Source organism: Zootoca vivipara, chromosome 8 (genome assembly GCF_965207765.1).
Source record: "Zootoca vivipara chromosome 8, rZooViv2.hap1.1, whole genome shotgun sequence".
NCBI lineage: Eukaryota > Metazoa > Chordata > Lepidosauria > Squamata > Lacertidae > Zootoca > Zootoca vivipara.
The window spans coordinates 60,394,068-60,416,782 of NC_142591.1; the positions used below are offsets into that span (position 1 = coordinate 60,394,068).

General features: G+C 39.1%; 1 protein-coding gene across 7 annotated transcripts in view; it reads left to right on the forward strand.

Annotated features, from left to right (window-relative positions):
- The window catches only part of RALYL (RALY RNA binding protein like), a 258,264-nt gene that overhangs the window by 104,175 nt on the left and 131,374 nt on the right, over positions 1 to 22,715 (forward strand). For all 7 annotated transcript variants that reach the window (XM_088675666.1, XM_060277725.2, XM_088675667.1 and 4 more), the window contains one exon: positions 20,899 to 21,177. In XM_088675666.1, coding sequence (XP_088531792.1) covers positions 20,922 to 21,177 — 256 coding nt within the window. In that variant the 5' untranslated portion in view covers positions 20,899 to 20,921. The remainder of the gene's footprint in view (positions 1 to 20,898; positions 21,178 to 22,715) is intronic.

Genomic DNA, 22,715 nt, shown 5'->3' on the forward strand with positions numbered 1-22,715 from the left:
TTGCGAGAAATTACAAGTGTCTAAAAATCCATCTATCAACAGAAGATCTTGAGACATGATTATTTGCAATCCTGGCGCCTACATTTATCCCAGGTCTAACCTAAGGTTGAGGTCTTGTTTTGGAAGTTTTAGTTGTAAATTTTAACAAGGTCAAGTCTAGGCATTGCTTTGTGTGTTTGATTTTAACTATCATCCAGACCACTCACTATATATCCAAATAGTATAAGATCTATGGAGATCACAACAAGAGTCAGCTAAAGGAAAATTAATAAAAGGCTAATGCTGATTCTGAAAGGCACAACTAAGGGCTTGTGCACACTTCTACTGGTCCCGTGCCTAGAAAACATGGGGCTGAGTGATTTTCTGCTTAACCTGTGTTTTCTAGGCATAGGTCTGAATGGTTTTTCTCTTCCCTGTTCCTTTCCCAGGGAAAACCTGCTCTTCAGTGCTTTATTGGAGAAAACATCAATCCAAGAAAACCTGAATTGCTATTTGCTCTGATTGAGTGGTTTCCCCCAGGGAAAAGCAGAGGGACAAGAGGAAGTGTGGTTGAGCCCTAACTCACCAGTGGTTTATCATTGTAGCTACATGCAGGAAACATCACAATCATACAAGACACAGTTGTAATATTATTTATTGCTGATGAAATAAGACATTTATTATACAAAATCATGGGGGTGGAGCCAAAGATAGTGTGCATGGAATTTTGTTCACAAAAAGGGCATTCCCAGATTCTACTAATGGAAGCATTGGGGAGGGCATTTTCAGTTATTGCCCTATCTGCTCCTGAGTGTAGGGGATTTCCTGAACAGTGAAGTATATGGCACAGGAAAGTGACCTTTCCCTTCTGTTAGTGCAGAGATGGGGAGCTGGATCCGTCCAGCAATGTTAGCACATTCCTTCACTGAATCAAATCCCCTACCTTCATAGAAAGACTGCTTTCATGAACTGAAGGACGATGCATGTTCTTTAAAATCCTGAAAGATAGTCAACTGAATCTGATGCATGCTCGTTTTTCTAGCTTACCCTGTTTCTCATATTTTAAGACATACGCATAAAATAAGCCATAGCAGGATTTTTAAGCATTCAAGGAATATAAGCCATACCCCGAAAATAAGACATAGTGATAGGCGCAGCAGCAATGCCGGCCGCGGCAGGAGGAGGAGGAAAAAAATAAGACATCCCTTGAAAATAAGCCATAGTGTGTTTTTTTGAGGAAAAAATAAATATAAGACATGTCTTATAATATGAGAAACACGGTAGTTTCCAGGACCAAGTGCCCTTTGTTCTTCTCCACACAAGATACCAACACTTTAATTACATCTTTAATGATACTTTAATGATTTGTAGCCAGGGGAGGGGAAAAGACCTGCCCACTTTCTGGAAGCATCTCCAGAAGTTAAGTTTCTGGGGAACAGTTTGGCCTAAGCTTAATATAATAATTTAACAGATTACACTAGAACTATTAAGGTAAAAATGAGACAGGTTTGACCACTAGCATTTTTTCTCTCTACACAATGACTTTATAAAATCACAGTTTTGGAAGAAACCCTAAATATGACATCTAGATTAACTGGACAATTCTATAAAACTATTATTACACCCGGTTGATCCATGCTTAATGTGCTCAGTGAAGTTTATTCCTATAAAGGGTTCATAGGATTACAGCTATAGTTCTGTTTAAATGTTCTTGCTTCATATTAAAGACCTCTACTAATTGATCATCTTCAATTAGTAGTAAAAATAGCACTAAGATTTAGGACTACATTTTGACCCACTAGTACTGATGGCTTATGCAGTCAAACCCTTTGAACTGGTGTTTAGGAAAACCACAACTATAATGTGTGATTTCAAATGCAAATCAAATTAGTTTGTTGCTTTCACTAATTGACCTCCTTTGAATTAATTTTAAGACTTTACATGTTTGCTTTCTCTTAAAACCTGATTTATTCATGACATGCTACCCTTTCGTGCTTTGAGATAGCCTCTGTCTATTCAAGCATTTGCAATGAGATACAACTTTTGAAGTTTTAATGAGGCTTTTGATATATTATTTTTTTAAGGGGAGGGTGAAATCTACTGGGTGTTAGAATGTTGGTGAATGTGTGTCTGTTGAGGAAAATGTCATCAACTAAATTGTCCGAAAGAAGTCTCCACATGTAATTTCAATTTAAAAAGTTAGAAGCCAGGCATGTTTGCCATTCTTGGCATTTATTATAAGCCTTAAGTAACTCAAATAATCTCCGTATTATGCAAAACAGCTTTGGGCTTTAAAAAAAGAAAAGAAAATTGTTTGTATTAAGATGAAAGATTGGAGCGAAGGCCTGATGTCAACCAAAATTAAATAAAATTGGATCTTGTCATAAGAAATCCTTATTGCTGTCACTACAGGTGACTCACCCATTTCAAGCAATTAAAGGTTCTGATACAAATCACCCAGAATATGCTTTATTGCGAGCGACTTAAGCAAAATTAAGGATGGCTCTATTTGCTTGCTGACTAATTGGATTATGGCTCCCAGAGAACCAATATGACTCCGAAATTAAGAAATACAACTGAAACTGAAGTAAATGCTGGTTTTCTAATGAAATAAGCTTTTAACAAAATTGATTTCCAATGGGTAAAAGGTTAGATCATCTGGAAACAGAATATTAACATAACACGTTGCTCCAGTGGTTTTGTATTCTTGTCTATAAAAGGTCATCATTCTTATTTATAAGAAATTTCCAGGGAGTTCAAACACTACCTACAGAGAAAACCTTTACCTATTGGATGTGGAATTTAATATGTTGGGGCAGAAAATAACATAAATGCCAATAATACTGTTATTATTTTAAAATATGCTTTAATGTTGGCCTTTTACAAAATAAAAGAAAAACTTACTAATAACGCCATTCCACTTCCGGGTGGTGGTGGGGGTGTTGCAGTCAGGCCACATGGCCTCCACACACAGCAGAGGCTGGCGAAGCGCCGGACGCATCATGGCCCCTGGCCAGGCAATCCGACTGGCTGGGGGGCGTGGCTTATCCCTTTTAAACAGCTGTGCGCCCTTCTTATTCTGGTTTCTGTGGATCTCCCGCCCTCTTTTCATGCGTTCATCATATTGGCCTTGCTATGGACCTCGGTTTGTTGTCTTTGAGGGGTCTGGTAGGAATTTTTCAACTTGGCAAATGGGCACTGGCCATTTGGTTTTCGCCTACCTCATAGCAATCATCACAACTTTTGTACGGTTTGGCGGTTAGGCATTGGTAAAACATTGTTTGGGGGAGGGGAGGTGTGGCAATCACCTGTCCCTCCATGCTAAAGGGTATTCTGTTAAAGGAATCCAGGGGTTGTGATTCCTGTCCCAAGCCCGGGTGGAGGCTAGAGCCATGGCACGACCTTCCAGTGACACTGGGGGGAGATCCGAGTTGATGTTCATCAACAAGGCTCCCCCTACTGGTGGTTAACCCTTGTGAGACTTCCTGCAGGCGGGCAGGAGTCAGATATAGTCGGTTCAATTCCAATGCCTAACCCAATACCACTCACATTCTGTAACCAATAAAGTTGTGGCTTAAATTTTGCCCATTAACCTAAAATATGGTGTCCACATGTTATTATTCAGCATAAGGGTGAGGCCTCAGGGTCTTGACATGCAAGTGAAATACCAAATATTTGACACAAATCACATACTGAAACATTTGCATCTTTCCACAGAATTACTTGATCTCTCCAGTAGATCAACTTGAAAAATTAGCTTCTCAACGATACGATTTTGATTTCAGTAGGCCATTATATTAAATTGTTTTACTCTACATTACCTGTATTTGGAAAGATGTTAGTGGTACTACGTAGTTCCATTAGTCATAAACCACAGTTGCTTCCATTCAAATATGGGAATACCAAACAGCATTTGATTTGGGATTTGCTTTAACAAGCCGATTTTAAATGTTTCACACTAAATGTGTTAAAAACAGCAAGAACTCTTCTCTTTCTGCTACATCTTAGATTTGTGGGAGCAAGTGCAGGATTGATGCCCTGGTTCCTAATCCCAGCTATATTAAAACTTTAAAGATCGTCAAGAATGTGTATCTTAGTTGTGTCTGCCCCCCCCCCAATGTCCTGTGAAAATCTAAGTTGTGAACAGCATGTTTCACTCAACTACTTAAAGCAAAAACTATCTAGCAGAGCATTGTGACTATGGAGGCCATGGTGGGCATATAATCTCAACAGTTTTAAAACTAATGTGGATGTTTCCACTTCATTACTCACAGTGGAAAATAGTTTTAACTGTCTGCATTAATGAATTGATACCCTTCTGGAAGACATGCTACTGGTTATATTCTAATGATGACACAATTAGAAAGCAGAACTAGCTCATGGTACAGGGATCGCCTGTAGTCAAAACCCATAAGCTCTTCTATTCAGCTGTGCTCAAACTCAAAATTAGTGAAGCATGGAAACTGCATGGTGTTAGAAAAGATGTCATTGTGATTATATTTTTAGAGCATTCCATATACAACTGCTTTTGGAGGAATGAAAATTTTCAGATGTTGCTTTTCAATTATGCCCTTGGATAGTTTTCCTTGCTACCATTTGTGAGAGGCAGGTCAAGAGATTGTTAAAACAAGCCATTGAAACGTAGTTGCCTGAAGTACGGTAGCCTTGGGATATATATATTTTTTTCTGGACCAGTAGTTTTATTTTCTACTGTAGAAAAAAGGCATCTGATAATGCTAAGTAGCAAGTGCGTTGTACAAACTAAGCAAGAGCAAAGAAAATGTTGAGTTAAAAATGTTGAGTTAATAGGGAACTGTACAAATATTGTATGAGCCTACCTAGCAAAAATATATTCTAGCATGATGTTGTATACAGTTTCTGTAAAAGCAGAATGCTTAAAAAATAGTGAGATGATAGTGAGATGATGATGATAGATAGATGATAGATAGATGATAGATATTTTAAAAAGGTTGGGTGATAACTCATGCTGATGGTAAGCCTATACTGAAATCAACAGAATTAAGTACATTGATTCTGAGGAGTCTACATCTGAAGGCAGCCCTGTTTAGGGAGGCTTTTAATGTTTAATAGATTATTTTATTTCATTTTTCTGTTGTAAGCCACCCAGAGTGGCTGGGGAAACCCAGCCAGATGGGTGGGGTATGAATAATTATTATTAATAATAATAATAATGACTGTTGGTTATCTCTCATTATTTGTACATTCTAAAGTCTAAAGTCATATTTATGTGCTATGAAATAGAGTAGAAATGTTATAAATGATAAATCATTATCTCTACACTTAATATTATATGAAACAAGAAATTCATCAGTACAGTGGTGTCTCAGGTTAAGAACTTTGCTTCAGGATGAGAACAGAAATTGTGTGGCGGTGGCAGCAGGAGGCCCCGTTAGCTAAAGTGGTACCTCAGGTTAAGAACGGTTTCAGGTTAAGAACGGACCTCGGGAACGAATTAAAGTACCATTGTATTTTAAACCAAACCATTCAATCCATGTGCATAATAGAACCCTGTAGAACAGAATCAGAGGGAAATATCTTAACATCTAACCAGCTGTAGAAGTAGGTTATGGCCCATCCTATTTTCACAAATGGCTGCACACACAATTCCCATCTCAGAACTGTAACATATTTGCCATTTTCATGATCTGAAAATTTCAGATAATAAAAAATGGTAGTTGGACTTGAAATTGGTCATTTTATTTGGTCTTTGCTATAATAGCTGCTGAAAAAAAACTTTTGTTACTCTTTCCATACATGTTAATTAAAGTTTTGTTACCAGCAATAGACAAAATATATTTGTCTATAATTAAGTGTCAGGGACTGGGCAGAAGAGGAACGGTGGTGGACCCTTCCAGAGAAGAAGGAGACAGTTCAGAATTCAAACAGGGGTTTGAGGCAAGTCACAGCTCAGAGGAAGATGAGGGGAAAAGTTGGGAAATAATGGGAGAAGAGGAGGAGGCAGGACCGGAGCAGCTGGCTGACACGTTATCACTAAAAGCATTCCAGAACCACCATCTTCCAGAACCCGGCAAGCCTTAAAAGTAGGAGAGCAAAGGGTTTGGAGACATATGTCCCTAAGCAGCAACCGTAAAGGGGTGTGTGCTGTTGATGAATGAGGAAGTGGGAGAGAAGGGGGTTGGATATTTACTCGGAGCAACACCATTATTCTAAAAGGCTGCCTCTCTCTGTAAATATTGAATAAAAAGCAGCTGGTAAGAACTTTCCTTGTCTTATCTGTTTCTGGCAACCTACCGTGGGGGTTCGATCCTCTGACGCCTAACATTAAGACAAAAGCTTGATAATTGCATGTTAGTTCAAGGAGTATCACAGTCTCCTTTTTCCATAAAGGAGAGTAACTCCTTACCCTCAAAACTTTCAGGCACTCCACAAAAAAGTTATGAGACTATATGCTCTCTAATTAGATTAGAGAACATAATCTAATATAGAGATATTTTACAAACATTTCATTCTGCCCATCAGTGTAAAACATCCCTAGGGCAGCTTACAAAATAAAATAATAAAAAACTACAATGCATGATAAAACAGTTGGATGAAAAAAGCAGTACTAAAACAATTCCTATCACCAATTAAAAGTTTTGGGAAAATAAAAAGGTCTTCATAGACACTGAAAGGACATCAGACTAGGTTCCAAGGAAGCCGCTTTGTGGAAAACATTTAATAAGTGGGTCAGCACAACCAAGAATAATTTCTGCCTAGTTGCGACTCGCCTTACTTCAGATGGTGGGACATCTGGAGCATAGGCTGTGAAGATAATCTAAGAATATGGGCAGCATTCTTTGTTCTTTCGGTGTTCAGCTTCTGAGCCACGAAGGGTTTTTAAAGGCAAGCACTCGGAAACATGGTTTTGAAAGGAGGAGTCAATTTATCCTTTTCAGCACCAGCAAGAATTACTCTTTTTTAGGGCTGGGGGGGGGGAATCTAGAAAGCTTGGTTTCCAAAGCTGACCCATTGATCCAGTATGCCCACATCAATGTGTGGCTCAATTCAGACACCCGTTTTTTAATCTGAACATTGGTGGATTTGAAGTTTATTTACACATTTCCATTGAGAGGTGGTTCAAGAGCTTCCTCTCTTTTGTCTTTGTCTTTCCTTTTTTCTTTCCTTTTTTAAAGGAATTATAGCCACTCAGACGATCAGCTAGCAAGTGCACAGGGCTCCTGCTGCTGTACAAGTTTAAAAACAATGCAGCAATGCCTCCTGAGACCTACAGTACCTGACTTCCTACTACTGTCATGGAGATGAACAAACATCAAAACAAGGCTGAAGTAAAACCAAACAAAATACTGTTACCTTCAACTAGGTAGTACCATATCACAGGGCAAGCTTCAGATTTCTGCAATCCAAGAGATGTAGCTACTTCATGTGTGGCAAGCAAAGATAGGTCTGCTCATTGGCAGATTGTTGAGCTGTATTTATTTTTCCAGTGTTGTAAAATGATATATTTAGTCACCAACAGGTGCAACTAATTGGCTTTTGTTTTCCTGAGATTCCATATGCTATCAAGGAATTTAATAGAAAGAGCTTAGAAAAACTGGCAGGTGCTCATGAAAAGAGGCATTTCCTTTTCACTCTCTTATAGGTGGGAATGCCTCTTCTAAGATTATGCCTGTTGTGAAACATGTACATAATCTAGGGGACGCAGGTGGCACTGTGGTCTAAACCACTGAGCCTCTTGGCCTTGCTGATCAGAAGGTTGGCGGTTTGAATCCCTGCGATGGGGTGAGCTACAGTTGCTCTGTCCCAGCTCCTACCCACCTAGCAGTTCGAAAGCACGCCAGTGCAAGTAGATAAATAGGTAAACAGCATTTCCGTGTTCTCTGAGTTCCATCACAGTGTTCCGTTGTTCCAGAAGTGGTTCAGTCATGCTGGCCACATGACCCGGAAAGCTGTCTGTGGACAAACGCCGGCTCCCTTGGTCTGAAAGCGAGATGAGCGCCACAACCCCATACTGTAGTCACCTTTGACTGAACTTAACCATCCAGGGGTCCTTTACCTTTTTACCTCTTTGTTACATAATCTAAGAACAAAGTAAACAAGTTTCTTGCTTCAGAAATAGTGTTGTTACTCAGATGCAAATCTAATTGATAGAACAGTTGGTTAAAGCCCATATGATTAATCATTTAACACTTCTGAGTTGCAGCTCTATGAAAAAACACTCACTCATGGCATCAGATCATGCCCACCTTCTGAGTTTCAAGAAGCATCTGGTTGATCACTCTTGTAGATGAACAAAACACAGTGGATTAGATCAACCTTGAGCTGATCCGGAAATGCACTTTATGTTTTTAGTGGTGCAGGGTCTACTATTCTATTCTATGCATGTGTTGTCAAAACAAATGAAATCTCTTCTGCTAGCCACAGTAAGTTCGTGTTAATATTGTTTTGGGGAGCCCATATGTTTGTTCTAAAGCTAGATGTGTATTTTATTAACTCAAGCAGCAGAGGAACATCCTTCTGGTCCAAAAGTAGGCCAGTTTGATATTTTTTTAAAAAACAACCAACAACAACAACAACAACAAAAGTTTAATGGGTAACTATGATAAAACAATACAATATGTTATCTAAATTACTGTTTGGGGCTCATTTCTGAGATAGCTAAGAAAATTGTAAAATAAAATAAAATTGAGGGATGTTTTAGAAAGCAGTTGGGACAAACATGTCTAAAATAAATCAACAAACCAGGTGTTCATTTTGTTTCAACTCAGAAATGTATCAAGTTGGTTTGGAATCTTTTGAAGGATAGAAGCAAATGCCAATGCTACTCACTTCAGATAAGAAATAAAATGTCAAAATTATTTTGCACATGGGTGAGGTACCTTCCATCCTGCAGGCCTAGTTGAGGACCCCCAGAGCTTGGCCTGACAATTGATTATTGCTCTTGAAGTCATAAAACATGAAAGGTTCAGGAAAGTTCAGGTGCCACAATTATTATTATGTTGATACTATTATTACTATTATTGCTGCTATTATTGCTGCTATTACTACTACTACTACTACTACTACTGAGAACATTAGAAATACAATAGTTTGACTGATAAATACAACATTACAGAAAGAACTGCTCCATTTTAGTTACTATATTTTTGTTATTGTATAGAACCTTCATCAACAGGTGTCCATGGTGCCTGGGTATAATAGTAATAGTCCATGAGAGTAGAAAAAAAAAGAAAATAGGGTGGGAAAGGAAAGGAAAGGTAAGACTCAGTAAGAGAAACAGTATAGCTTAAAGTACCTCAACTGTAAATAAGGCTTCAGGCCAAATTATATGCATTGCTAAGCATTTCTGCATTAGGAAGGTGCATTCCTTTGGAACAATATAATTTTACTGTATACCTCTTTTAGTCACAGCAGCAAAATACACACACACTAAACTAATAATAAAATAATAACCCCTGCCACTTCCTAGGTGTTTTGCCACTCCACATGGCTCAGTCCCCTCCCTGCCAAAATGAATGGCTCTTCTAACTACAGGTAAACCTGGTGTTGATAGGTAACATGGTAATTTGGCCAGCAATTTTAGCAGGTGAAATGGAGTCCTTGGTGTTTACCTGCAAAGATGGGCTGTGCTCCTCATGTCTGTCACAGATGCATGCTTGTAGCTTATTTGCTTCTCCAGAACCCTCTTTTTAACCGCTGCATACGTACCTTGTATTGGTGATTGGTTGAGTGTTAGCTGGAATCCTACCTTCCATTGTGGAATTTTTGATAAATCTATGGAGAGTGAGTACCATATCAGCTGAAATGAGTAGTGATGACTATGTGCACCGCCAGGTTCATAGGCAGTATGGCTGCTTCGCTACAATAGCAGAAATGAGCTGTTGCCTTCGTGCCCTATTGTGCGACTTCATAGAGGTGTCTGTAGGAAACAAGGCCTGATAAACTGTTGGCTGGATCCAGTAGGGTACTATTTACGGCTGTGGGTCCAGCTCTCTCAAGATTGGGCCTACCATTGGTTAGAGTGAGGCATCCATCTCAGGTGGCAAGTGTTGGGGGAACAGGGAGTAGTGGCAAGTGCCTAAGCTTGCCTTCAGCCCACAGGAGGGTGCTATCCCATCACCAATATCAAAATTCACCTACCAGTTATCTTGCATATTTGACATTTGTGCGCCATTCTGTCATTTGCCTCAAGCAGCAAAATGTCTCTCTGGCTAGCCTTGGGCTCTCCCATTTTATGAGCTGCAAAACTAAGACCAACTGAAGTAGTAGCACAGTCCTAGTATAACTAAAAGGGTGCTGGCATTTAAAAACACACACACTTGAACTACATTATGTGCAACTGGCTGTGTTTTTATTGAATTTGATTACATACTGATTGCAGATGTTCTTCAGAGCAACTCGCTCTTGATTATAAGTAACATTTGCCAGATGTTGTGAAGTTGGAAACCAGGGTGTTGAAGCCAAGGGTAGATGCCAGACATTTCAGACAAATTGAAATGCAGACACTTACCAATTTCAGAAATTAAGCCTTTTATGCTGCTAAGCATTCCATTAATGTTAAGACGATCCTTCTCTGATGGTGTCATGCTACTGCTCTTTGCTGCTCTTAGTTTTGCAGCTCGCCAAAAACACAATGCCCTTTTCCCTCCATAGAATTATTAAATCAAACCCTATTCATGCAGCTCCTATTCAGATCGTTGCCATCTGTGAAGGAACGAGGACAAGTAGGCTAGTTTCTTTTAAAATCAGAATGTATTGCCTCCTTGGAAATTTTAAAATAATGAGTAATGCCATAATTTTATCCATTTTGAATCAGGATAGTTTTGTGGCAATTGGAAAGTCACCCTTCCACCTCCAAAACATTGGAGGAAACAACATTGGTGTCTCAATAGGCAGATGATTCAGAAGTCATTTGCCTTTGAACATAGTGAACTCTCTTCTTTCTAATTGCTGGAACAGACATGGCATCTGTATACAAGCAGAAGTAATTTAATCAACAACTTGGCAGTTTAGTATTAATCTTCCACCCCCAACAGCTTTTAAAATAAATTAATATGGGATATAATCAACCTTCTGCTTGGCCCCCCGATAAACTAGATATATAGATTTATTTATTTTTTTCAGATGACTTTCACAAAAGCTTCGGCTTCCTTGCAGTTCTTCCTTTGTCCTCTCACTTTCACACCAAGGTGTCAGGCTGGGAGGATGTGATTGGCTAAGGGCATCACTTTCCTAAATGGATCCTGAATCTGAAAGGCTGACGGCAGCAACATGGAAGTTCTGTGAAGAAATGTATTTTATATGCAGAAGCCACTGGGGACATTTGTGGAATTTTAATATTAAATAAACATCATTAGCATTAGAAGCTTTTAAAGTGTGCTTTCTTTTAATGCTATGTTCATTTTTGCTATCTCTATAACCTTGCCAAGAGAGCTGGTTTTTGCACACATTCCTAAAGATTAATTTAAAAAAACAAAATGAAACAAAATCCAATTTACATTTCAAATGTATTGAAGAAATATTTTCTGCCTGGAAATTGAGTGATTCTGAAAAATAAATACAGCAAGCCAGCAACTTGTGCTCGCTTTACTTACGCAATCACAACCTGGCCGGGGTGTGGGTGTGGGTATGGGTGTGAATGAATGAATGAATAAATAAATAAATAAATGGAGAGCCAAGGAAACCCACTGCTCCACACTCAACAGTTATTTATTTCACCACCACCACCTGCCCATCCAATAATAATAATAATAATATAATAATAAAATATAATAATAATAATAATAATAATAATAATAATAATAATAATAATATATCTACCCTGCCTATCTGACTGGGTTGCCCCAGCCATTCTGGTGACTCCCAACAAAATATTATAAAACAGTAAAACCTCAAAAATTAAAAACTTTCCTATACAGTGGTACCTTGATACTTGAACAGCTTGGCTCCCAAACAATCGGCTCCTGAACACCACAAACCCAGAAGTGAGTGTTCCGGTTTGCGAACGTTTTTCGGAAGCTGAACATCTGACTTGGCTTCCGCAGCTTCCAATTGAGTGCAGGAAGCTCCTGCAGCCAATCAGAAGTCACACCTTAGTTTTTAAACAGTTTCGGGAGTTGAAAGGGACTCCCAGAGCAGATTAAGTTTGAGAACCAAGGCACCACCGTACAGGGCTGCCTTCATATGTCATTTAAAAGTCATGTAGTTATTTATCTCCTTGACCTCTGATGGGAGGGCGTTCTACAGAATGGGTCTTCTTCTTCTTCTTCTTCTTCTTCTTCTTCTTCTTCTTCTTCTTCTTCTTCTTCTTCACTCATAGCTGAGTAAGATTGTCTTCCATAAACACGGTTTTAACAATAAGTCCGTAAGTGACTGTGGAGACCAATATTCCGGATCCACACGTCGTTCCACAGTGGGGCCATTGGTTTCCAGGTGGGAGTTGATCACGGTTTGGATTTGCCAAGCGTGCCTTCCTCTTAGCACGTTTCTCCCTTGCGTCCTGAGTTCGAGTGTCTTCAAAGCCCATGACACCTTTGGTAAAGGCTGTTATCCAACTGGAGCACTCACAGGCCAGTGTTTACCAGATGTCAGTGTTCATACTACATTTTTTAAGATTTGCCTTGAGACAGTCTTTAAACCTCTTTTGTTGATCACCAGCATTACGCTTTCCATTTTGAAGTTCAGAATAGAGTAGTTGCTTTGGAAGACAATAATCAGGCATCCACACAACATGACCAGACCAACGAAGTTGATGTTGAAGAATCATTGCTTCAACACTGGTGATCTTTGCTTCTTCCAGCACACTGATATAGGTTCACCCAGCTTCCCAAGTGATGTGTAAAAAATTTCAGAGACACCGTTGATGGAATCTTTTGAGGAGTTGGAGATGGCGTTTATAAGTGGTCCATGTTTCACAAGCATATAGTAAGGTTGGTAGTACAATAGCCTGGTCCCCTGTAACCTCACTTCTTGTAGTGAGGAAACCGCCAGAAGGCTCTTGGAGCCAGACCTCAGTATCCAGGCTTTACGATGGGTTTTCCTCGCTTAGTGAGTTCCAAAGCCCTCACACTACCTTCCCCAAACCCAACCCTGGCCTCTGGGAAGGAGGTGTGGGGGCTCTAGGATCATCCCAGAGACCAGTAAGGAAGGCACCTTCCCACTTACCAGGGTCTGAGAAGGTTGCAGGAGGGCCCAAGGAAGCTCATAGGAAGCAAACGGCAATTTGAGTTTTCTCTGTTTACTCGATTTTATCACTAAAGAGCAGGTTTTCTTTGGGAAATGAGCAATGCAAGGGGGCAACTGCTCAGACGTTTGTCTAGAAAGCACAGGTCAAGCAGAAAATATCTCAGACTCATACTTTCTAGGCAAGGGACAAGCGGAAGTGTGCGTAAGCCCTTATTTAAAATTGTGTATGTATGTTATAATGTAATGTGTGAAAACAACCACTGGGGATAGTTCTGTAATTGTGAGCTCTCGTTTGCCCCTGTGGTTCTTTTTGTAGAAGCTTGCTATTTGAGCCAGCAAATATCCACAAGAAAGCTCCAACCTGCTCGTCAATGTCCTTCATAAATTGTGGTGCGCAAAACTGGACCCTGTACTTCAGTGTGGTCTGAGCAAGGTGGAATAGAGCAAGTACTATTACTTCCCTATTACACTATGCTTCTTTTGATGTATCCTATAATAGCATTAGCTTTTTTTTTGCTGCTGCTGCTGCTTTACACTGTTGACTCATGTTAAGCTTGTGAGCCTGATTCTTCCTATCTTGTGCTGTCTTATGTACAAGAAACAGCAAACGCCTTGAAAAATGTACCTTCTGTTTAACAAGCAAAAGAAAAAATATGGCTTCTACCCTCGTATTTCAGCCAGTATATTTAATTTTATAGGGTCATATCCCGATCCGATTTTTGCCAAGCTGAAACCATTTCAGATGACTAATTGTTAAGTGACTTAATGTGCACATTGAAATATGTTCATTAAATGCTGTCACTGCCATGTTACAAAGTTGTGTTTTAAAACAGTTCAGTCAAGGAAAGAGCCATCTCCCAAGCATCTTCTCTTCATCATAAAACATTAAAGGGATTACTAGCAGCCACTGCTGCCTTCATATCAGGCATGCAGGGAAAGCCATCTCTATGTGGTGATGGCCAGACCACCCCATGACATCGTGTGACACTGCATAGCCTACACACAACCAGGCAGCCTGAAGACCACAACATGGTCCTCAGCGTACAGTATCTTTGTGCTGTGGGCAGGAGGATAGAGTGGTAATGAGGTTCCTTTCTTTGGCTTACCTGTCAGAGGTGCCTTGTCCTTTAGTGCCCCAGTGGCCCCAGTGAAATTGGGATTCCTGACGGGTATCTGTTGCAATACATACAGATGTCAGAAATGTGCCTTTGAATGTACAGCCTATGCCTGCAAATGTGACAGTTACCACTGTAAGGGTGTAATGTAAATCACATACATATTCCAGATATTTTATATTGTATATTGACTTGAGTGACTCCACAGTATGTCAGTATTATGCAAATGCATACAGCTAGCTGATATATATATAGAGGGGGGGGGGAGTTCTTATTGCTGTTGAGATTGCTGTTCCTTTTTTAGGTGGGTGGGGAGGTCATTTGAAAATTTAAGCAACTGTACTGTACAATTGTATTGTACACGCCAGGAAATCAAACCTCAGTTATATACACATTAATAATAATCTTACTTTTACATATTTCTGCAATGCATTTGCCTAGCCAGAATTTTTAATGGGTGGACAACTATTAGACAAAAATCATTTTCTTTCTAATAGAAAATATGTGGCATTTTGCAATGCTAATTTGGGGCAGGGAGGGGGAATAGTTCCAGGTCCTATTCACACATTATTCAGGTTGTAATAATAGAAAACAGAATTTAAAATGTGATATTGTTATGCAATAAAACAAAGGAAATGGTCTAGTAATCCCTATTATGAGCTTTGTGGAAGACATTTTGATCAAGCGGAATTTCAGTTTTGCACTGTTCTTTAAAAAAAGGAAGCCCAATGTGTATTCTGTTATATATTTTGGAATGCTGCTTATCTGTTCATGGTGCATTTGGGTGCCTATAAATATACCGTAAACAAATTTTGCATTATGGTTCCTGACATCAAGGAGCCAGTTTTCTGCTATGTTTGGATCCAGTTGAATGCTGTTTGGAATCAAGATGGCAGACTGAGCCTTTCAAAATGGTACTGATTTTAACCACTGATCTCAAACCTGCAGTGATTTTTGTTTTGTTTTGTTTTTTAGAATTCCTGAGCAACAGTGGGTATGAGGCTGCTAGTTAATTTATACAGCAAGAATGTTAATTCATAAAGTTAAGTGTGTGTATTTGGGTGTCTGAAAGTTCAGACATAACCAAGCCCTGCTTACCTTGTGTCTGCCTGAAAAGATAGCATCGGACTTTGAGCACTGTAGCCCTGGGAAAAGTATGGTCAGATTCAAAGCACATTCAGCTTTTCTGGATCCAGACTATTGAAATATGAGGAGCCCCAGCCCCCCACTCATATTGGCAACTATTTTCTTCTTGTGCCCACCACCTGCTGTTTCTTTCTCATAGAAAGCAATAATCCAATTCCCCCTGTTTTCTGGTAGTTGTCTCCAATATTTCAGTATCCCTGTTTTGCCTTTGGGGGAGACTCCAGGATAACTTTTTTTAATAATTCTGTTATACACGTAGATGGAATTAAGCCACAGTGGGATTACATCGGGAGTAACCAGGCATAGGATTGCATTATGCATGCTGCTGTGAATGGGTTCGAGTTGTAGCATGAAGTTCAGCCAGACTTCTTGTGAGATGAAACTTCCTATTAAACCATTCTTAAGTCTCACAAAAGAAAAATGTTTTGGCCTGCATATCAAAACAGCTGCTTCAGAACCCAGTGCAGAACAGACTCTAGAGTAAATTAATACAGTGTAAATGCATTTGTAGTGCAAAATAACACAGCAGTTGGAAAAGAGCCTTTCCATTAGTGTTCAGGAGTGGGTTCTTAGGTCGGTGCTCAGTGATGTTTGGAAGAAGAATTGAGGTGTTATAAGTCCTCAAGGGTGTCCTTGTTTTCATGTGCAGAATGTTGGAAAATACTCCTTCACCTTGACCCAGATTTGCTGTTCTAAACGCTATTGCAGAGCTGAATTGGGGCTGAGTTGAACTGTGTTATGATGTACAAAATTGTTATGCTCATGGCAAGCGCATCGCCATTTCCTTATAAGGAAGGCTCATTCTCTCTCTCTCTCTCTCTCTCTCTCACACACACACACACAGTCACCCCAGTCAGGATGGCTTTCTAAACAAAGTATAGCAGGAAGAGGCAAAGCAGATCCATGGAAATGTGCACATAACAGCTCATGTGCTACTGCTTCAGGCATTAAGTCTCCTCTTTCATGCACATGTTTCTTATTGTGCTGTAGAAGATATCCTGTTCATAGATGGTACCGTACAAATTAAATTGGTTTTTCAAACAACTGTATAAACCCAAACAAGCTGTAGAGAGAGAAAATACTATCAATCTGTTATAGCCAGCTTAATGATTAGTTTAAATGTCTCAGAGTAGTATAGAGATGCATTATTCCCCAGTCCTAGTACCATTCAGCGCCCACCTACCCTACTTCACCATTGCCATTTTGCTCAGTCTGCATATTTCTGAGACAATCACTTAGCTGTGGACCATATGCTTTGCATGCAGAAGATATAAGTTCAATTCATTGTATGTTCAGTTAAAAGAATCAAGCTGCAGGTGATGGGAAAGATTCCTCCATGAAATCCTGGAGTTCAGTTGCCTGATACATGCATTTGAGCTTCCTGCATTCCATTTTCCATGAAGATGTTGTATTGCAGGTGGCTCAACACAATGTCTTTTGATACTGATCCATAGAAAAGTCCGCTTTCTGATCACTTGGCCACTAGGCCACTTTATAAAGAATATATGCAAGCCCCTTGTAATTTAAGGATTGGATTGGGGACAAGGGATGCAATTGGGTCACCAGCAGAAGTTGCTGTCACCTGAGCCTAAAGTGACAGCAGTGGATCCAGAAGTACCCCCTGGCTGCATACCTGCTCCTTTGGAGGGAGCATAACCCCATCAAGAGCTATCCATCCAGTCTAGGGAACCACTCACTAACAGTGCCTCAGTCCTAACTGGATTGGCTTTAGCTTGTTGGCTTTCATCCAGTCCATTACTTAGGCAAGACAATGGTCCAGCAGATCCACTCCCATACCTGCAGGTGAAAAGGAGAAGTAGAGCTCAATTATCAACATCCTTGTGGTGTAGTGATTCAGAGCCAAAATTGTTATGTTTCAAGAGACCTCCATGCTACTTGGTCTTTGTGTGAAATGGGCCAAAGAATTCCTACCGAAAATAATCCTTTGGGATTTCACCACTTGTGCTTTTTTTCACTTGAGAAATGAGTGTGTAGAATAGCATCTCAGATTTAAGCCTCAGTTGAGCAATGGTGGTGATAAGATCTAAAATATGACCACAATGAAGCAGAACAGAGCAGTTACATAACTCTTAACTGTACCCTGTAATAAATGTTATGTACTTAATTGCTATATAAATAGTCTCTTCCTCACCAAAGCCATTTTTCAGTATTAGGAAATGTGTGTGTGAATGCAGTAGTTTCTGGCCAATAAAAAAGCCACATGGCTGGCTTGAAAATATATTGTTGACCTCTAGTTATACTAGTGGCCAAAATTGTGGAAACCTTTTGGAGAAAGTGTATTTCCAAAGTTTGATGGCTCATAACACCACTTTTTTCAGAGTAATACCATAAAATTATATATCAATGGAAAGATAATTTAATGAAGCATGCAGTGCACAAAGTTTATTCAATTATCTGTATTCTATCAAAAGCTATAGCCAAATAACCAGAAAAAGGAGTGTTTAGAGAGCCAATCAGGTGTCATTTTGTTTTGGCAATGATGGCTCATAACAGCACTTTTTTGGAGTAATACCATAAAATCATATATCAATGGAAAGATAATTTAATGAAGAATGTAATGCAATAACTTTTTATGAAAGATGATTTATTACAACATAAATAAAGAGGACATTTGCCACTGTGTTATGTGATTGCTATCAAATTTGTTGGGTTTTTTTTTTGTTCTGCCATTTAGTGAGCTTGTAAAACATAATAAAATTAAAGAAATGGCACAAAGAGTTGACCGGTCACCCAGAAAGCAAAGTAAAATAGTACTATTAAGTGAACAAGGCTAAAGTTATGAAGAAATTAAAAGAAAAATTGCTTGAAACTTAACCAAAGATGGCATTTCTAAAATTTTGAAGAGGTATAAAGAGACCTAGTAACTACAAAATCAGACTGGTAAAGGCAGGAAAAGGTGCACAACAGCAAGTGATGATAGAAAAATTGAGACTATGCCTACATTACAGGAGAAAATCATCTGGGTGTATACAAGATGACATGGTGCAATGTAATGTGAAGTTGAGTGCAAGGACTGTTCGGCACAGACTGCAGGAATATGGTCTAAATGCTAGAATGCCAAGGAAAAAGCCATTGTTATCTCTCAAACAAAGGTTAAAAAGATTAAACTGGGCTAAAACCTATGTTAACTGGACAGTGGAACAATGGGACAGTATTATTTGGAGTGGTGGGATCAAAATCTCCTTGCTTGATAGTGATGGCATGAAATACGTAAGGAGAAGAATCGGAGATTTACATCCTACTTGTATTACAACTTCTGTGAAACAGTGTTATGATCTGGGGTTGTATGACAGCAAAAGGTGTGTGCAGAATTTGCATTATTAATGGGAATGTAAATGCCCAAAACTACATAGCCCAGATTTTAACTCAATTGAAAATCTATGGAGCCGACTAAAGAAGGTTGTTAGAAGCAACCCAGCAATAAATCTGAATTAATAGAGGCAATAATTCAATCTTGGTTTCACATTATTACAGCTGCAGAACTAAAAAAAAAACTTTGTTCACTCCATGCGAGGGCTAAAGGTTATCCAACTAAGTAGTAGCTGACATGGTGAGAATTTTTGTAAAGCACATTTTTTCTATGTGTTTCACGTTTCTTTATGACTGCTGTTATAATAATTCTTCATATAAGCTATTCCATTACATTCTTCATTAAATTATATTTCCATTGTTATATAATTTTTTGGGATTATTAAAAAAAGTGGTGTTATGAGCCATCATTACCAAAACCAGATGATACCTGATTGGTTCTCTAAACACACCTTTTTCTGGTTATTTGGCTATACTTTTGATAGAATACAGATAATTCAACAAGCTTTGTTGCATTACATTCTTCATTAAATTATCATTCCATTGATATATAATTTTATGGTATTACTTCAAAAGAAAGTGGTGTTATGAGCCATCAAACCTCGGAAATACACTTTCTCCAAAAGGTTTCCACAATTCTGGCCACTAGTGTAAATGGCAAGCGACTTGTATATTTGGATACACATAGGACTTACAAAAATCTTTTAAGTGATAATTATATACATACTTATCTGGTAATAAACCATATTGAAAACAACAGGACTGACATCTGAGTAGACATGCATGAAATTGCTCTGTAGTATTGCAGGAAACTTAATAGAAATCACAGAATACTGTAAACTAAAACTTTTTATTCTAACTTCTAAAAATCATATATATATGCCAAAGACGTGAATGAAATTTTCTGGCATAATAGCCCCTCCAGAATGGATAAAACCTGCCAAATTACAAATGAGAGCTTTAGGACCTTTTTTTTTAAAGGAACGACCTGTAATGTTTTGATTTGGGGGCAGAATTGGATGAAATTTGCATGTAATGTTGCCGCTTCTGAGTGATGAATCCTGAGTGATGAATCCTGCCAAGTTTCAGGAGGACAGCTTCAGTGGTTCTCCTGCAAAGACAGTTGTTTGGGGGGGGGGTGTTAAAAAAAAAGAAACAGCTTAAAATCCCCTAGTGTTTTGTGGGCAGTTGCTATGACAATTGCAGACATGAGAGAAGCGTGTGTCCTACTGTAAATACTTATGAGCTCATATCCAAAATATTCAGAAGCAGTTTACAAATGATAGGATATGCTCAGGAATGTTAGGGTAGTAGTTTATGAAATAGTGATTGTTTTATTAATTGCAGTACAGTATGGGATGTCTTAGACAGTTTCATAAGAAAAACAGCATAAACCTCAGTTCCAATTATTCCTGCCAACTACTGAATCTCATCAGTTTCATTGTCGCAACAAAGAATTCAAACCATTCTATCTCCAGGATCTAACCACATAATCACAGAGGCAGCCTTGATGGACAGATAAGAACCTACTGTGTCATTGATGAGAATTAGCTGCTGGTCCTGTTTCTACTACTAACAACAACAACAACAAAAGTTTACCCTTCTGAGCTATTCTGCAAAGAAGAAATTTCTAGCTCCTAGTGGAAATATATTGATTGCACTAAGCAGCTGTATTCAACCTGCTCTGGACTTCTTGCAATGATCTACAGTATTTAACAGGCTGGAAAAGATAATGTACGCTGATTGACAGGAGCCAGATAAAAGCAGGCAAGCTTTTCATCATCATGAAGATTTGCTCCTCAGCTGGCCTTGGCTGTTCATTTCATTGACACACAGTAGTGCTTTAGTCTCTTAATTTGCATGATGGAAAGATGGTTATTTAATAAGCCACTGACTGAACTTTCATGTTTAAATCAGTGAATATTGGCAAAGTGCTAAATTTGAGATGGCCTGATTTATGAGTGTATTTTAAATTCATAAAAATGTAGGGTTTAAAATTGGTTTCTGATAATGTTCACTAGAGCTTTCTAATGGTCAGTCATCTTTAACTATATACTCCTCATGATTTAGATTCAATTAGTTGTTGGTGTTGGTGTTAAACTTCATACCTAACTAGAGATGAATATATGCAACTAAACACAAATCTTTGTTGTCTTGTTTTAAGGGCTGAAGTCAAGTGAGCCAACCATGACCGGCAAAACACAGACCAGTAATGTCACCAATAAGAATGACCCCAAATCCATCAACTCGAGAGTTTTCATTGGCAACCTCAACACAGCCATTGTCAAAAAGGGTGACATAGAGGCGATCTTTGCAAAGTATGGAAAAATAGTTGGCTGCTCGGTGCACAAAGGTTATGCGTTTGTACAGTATATGAGTGAGAGGCACGCAAGGGCTGCTGTGGCAGGAGAGAATGCCAGGATCATCGCGGGGCAACCTCTCGGTGAGTATCTGCATGCCATCCCATGTGTTCTGTCATTTATGCTTTTACTCTTCCTTGTAAAACCCATTTTCCTACAGCTATATGTACTTGGAAGTTGTGTCCATTTGAATGAAAAAAACTGACATATTTACTCTTCTCCTTTGTTTTCGCTTGTACCTCATTCTTGTAGCAATCATAATTTAGGAAAGAATGCTTAGAATCCACTAATGAACAAGAAAGTGTACATCTGAGCTTGGCAACCTTGTTGGTCCCATGAGGCAGTTTTGCAAACCAGATAAAGTGTGCACTCACACCACAGTTAAGCACCACATGCACCACCATCTATTGGCTACAACTGAATGTTGTTGTTGTTTTCAAATCTAATTCATGAAGGTGCAAGAGAAGGCCGTCATGGGTGTATTCCTGGTTGACATAGATATTGAGTTATGGGCTGGGCAATATCCAGTTTTCAACATCACAGTATATCACCAGCTAAACATCATAATATACTGATACATGACAATGTCTGTAATAAGGATGGAGCTATGTAGAGGCATTGGCTGGCTTCCCAATTTTTCCTGCATCATGATTTTTTTATAGGACACACACGTCAAGATTTGCAATATATTTCCAGATCAAAAATTATGAAACCGATAGCACAATATGGACTTCAAACCAGTTTTTAGATTTGTTGCATCTTCTAACTTTATAATTCACAACTTGGAGACTATAGTATATAAATAGATTGGACTTTTGTTATTGGGATATCAGAATTGTGCTGGCCACCACAAGAGGCTCACAGCTCCAGCCAGTGAATCAGTTTTATTTACAGCTGCAGTTGCTGGTGGTTTTGCAGCTAAATTCTCATCATGTTCCAGCCAAGTTTGCCTGGATTGCGAGTAACCTACTTTGCTGCCATAATCCAAGACCCTGCTCCCTCTCTCTCTCTCTCTCTCTCTCTCTCTCTCTCTCTCTCTCTCTCTCTCTCTCCCTGAATGAATGGCATAAGTGTGCTTGTGTAGCATTAATTGACCCTTCAATGGGGGCAGGCAGCAGCTGCTTGTGAAGGACTGCTAAGAGTTCCTAATCCAATAGGCTGCTGTCTCAGTGAAAAGCCTTAAGGATGACCCATTAGAGTTTCAGGCCTCACTATGTGTATTAAAGGATGTGAGCCAACATTTACTTGAAAGGTAATGACTCCTAAAGCAATGACTCCACCTTGCAATTATTGCTCTTGTAGCTGTCATATTTTTGCAGTGGCTTTTGAGAGAGAAAGGTAGTTTTCAAATAAAAGGCATGCCAAGAATCTCTTGAAGACCACAGTATGCAGGAATGGCTAAGTGGTGTAGCCAACATCATGTTGAGCAACGAATCCCCAACTTAAACACATTATTTTGAAGTAGTTCTGCTGATTTCACTCTATTTCACATTTCAGTGGCGTTTGCCTTGATCCAAAAACCCGTTTTCATCATGACGCTTTCCCACTGTTTCCACCTTTCTTGTGTGCGATCTGGCCTATTTTATTCAAAACATGCACTTTTTATTCAAAACATATACTT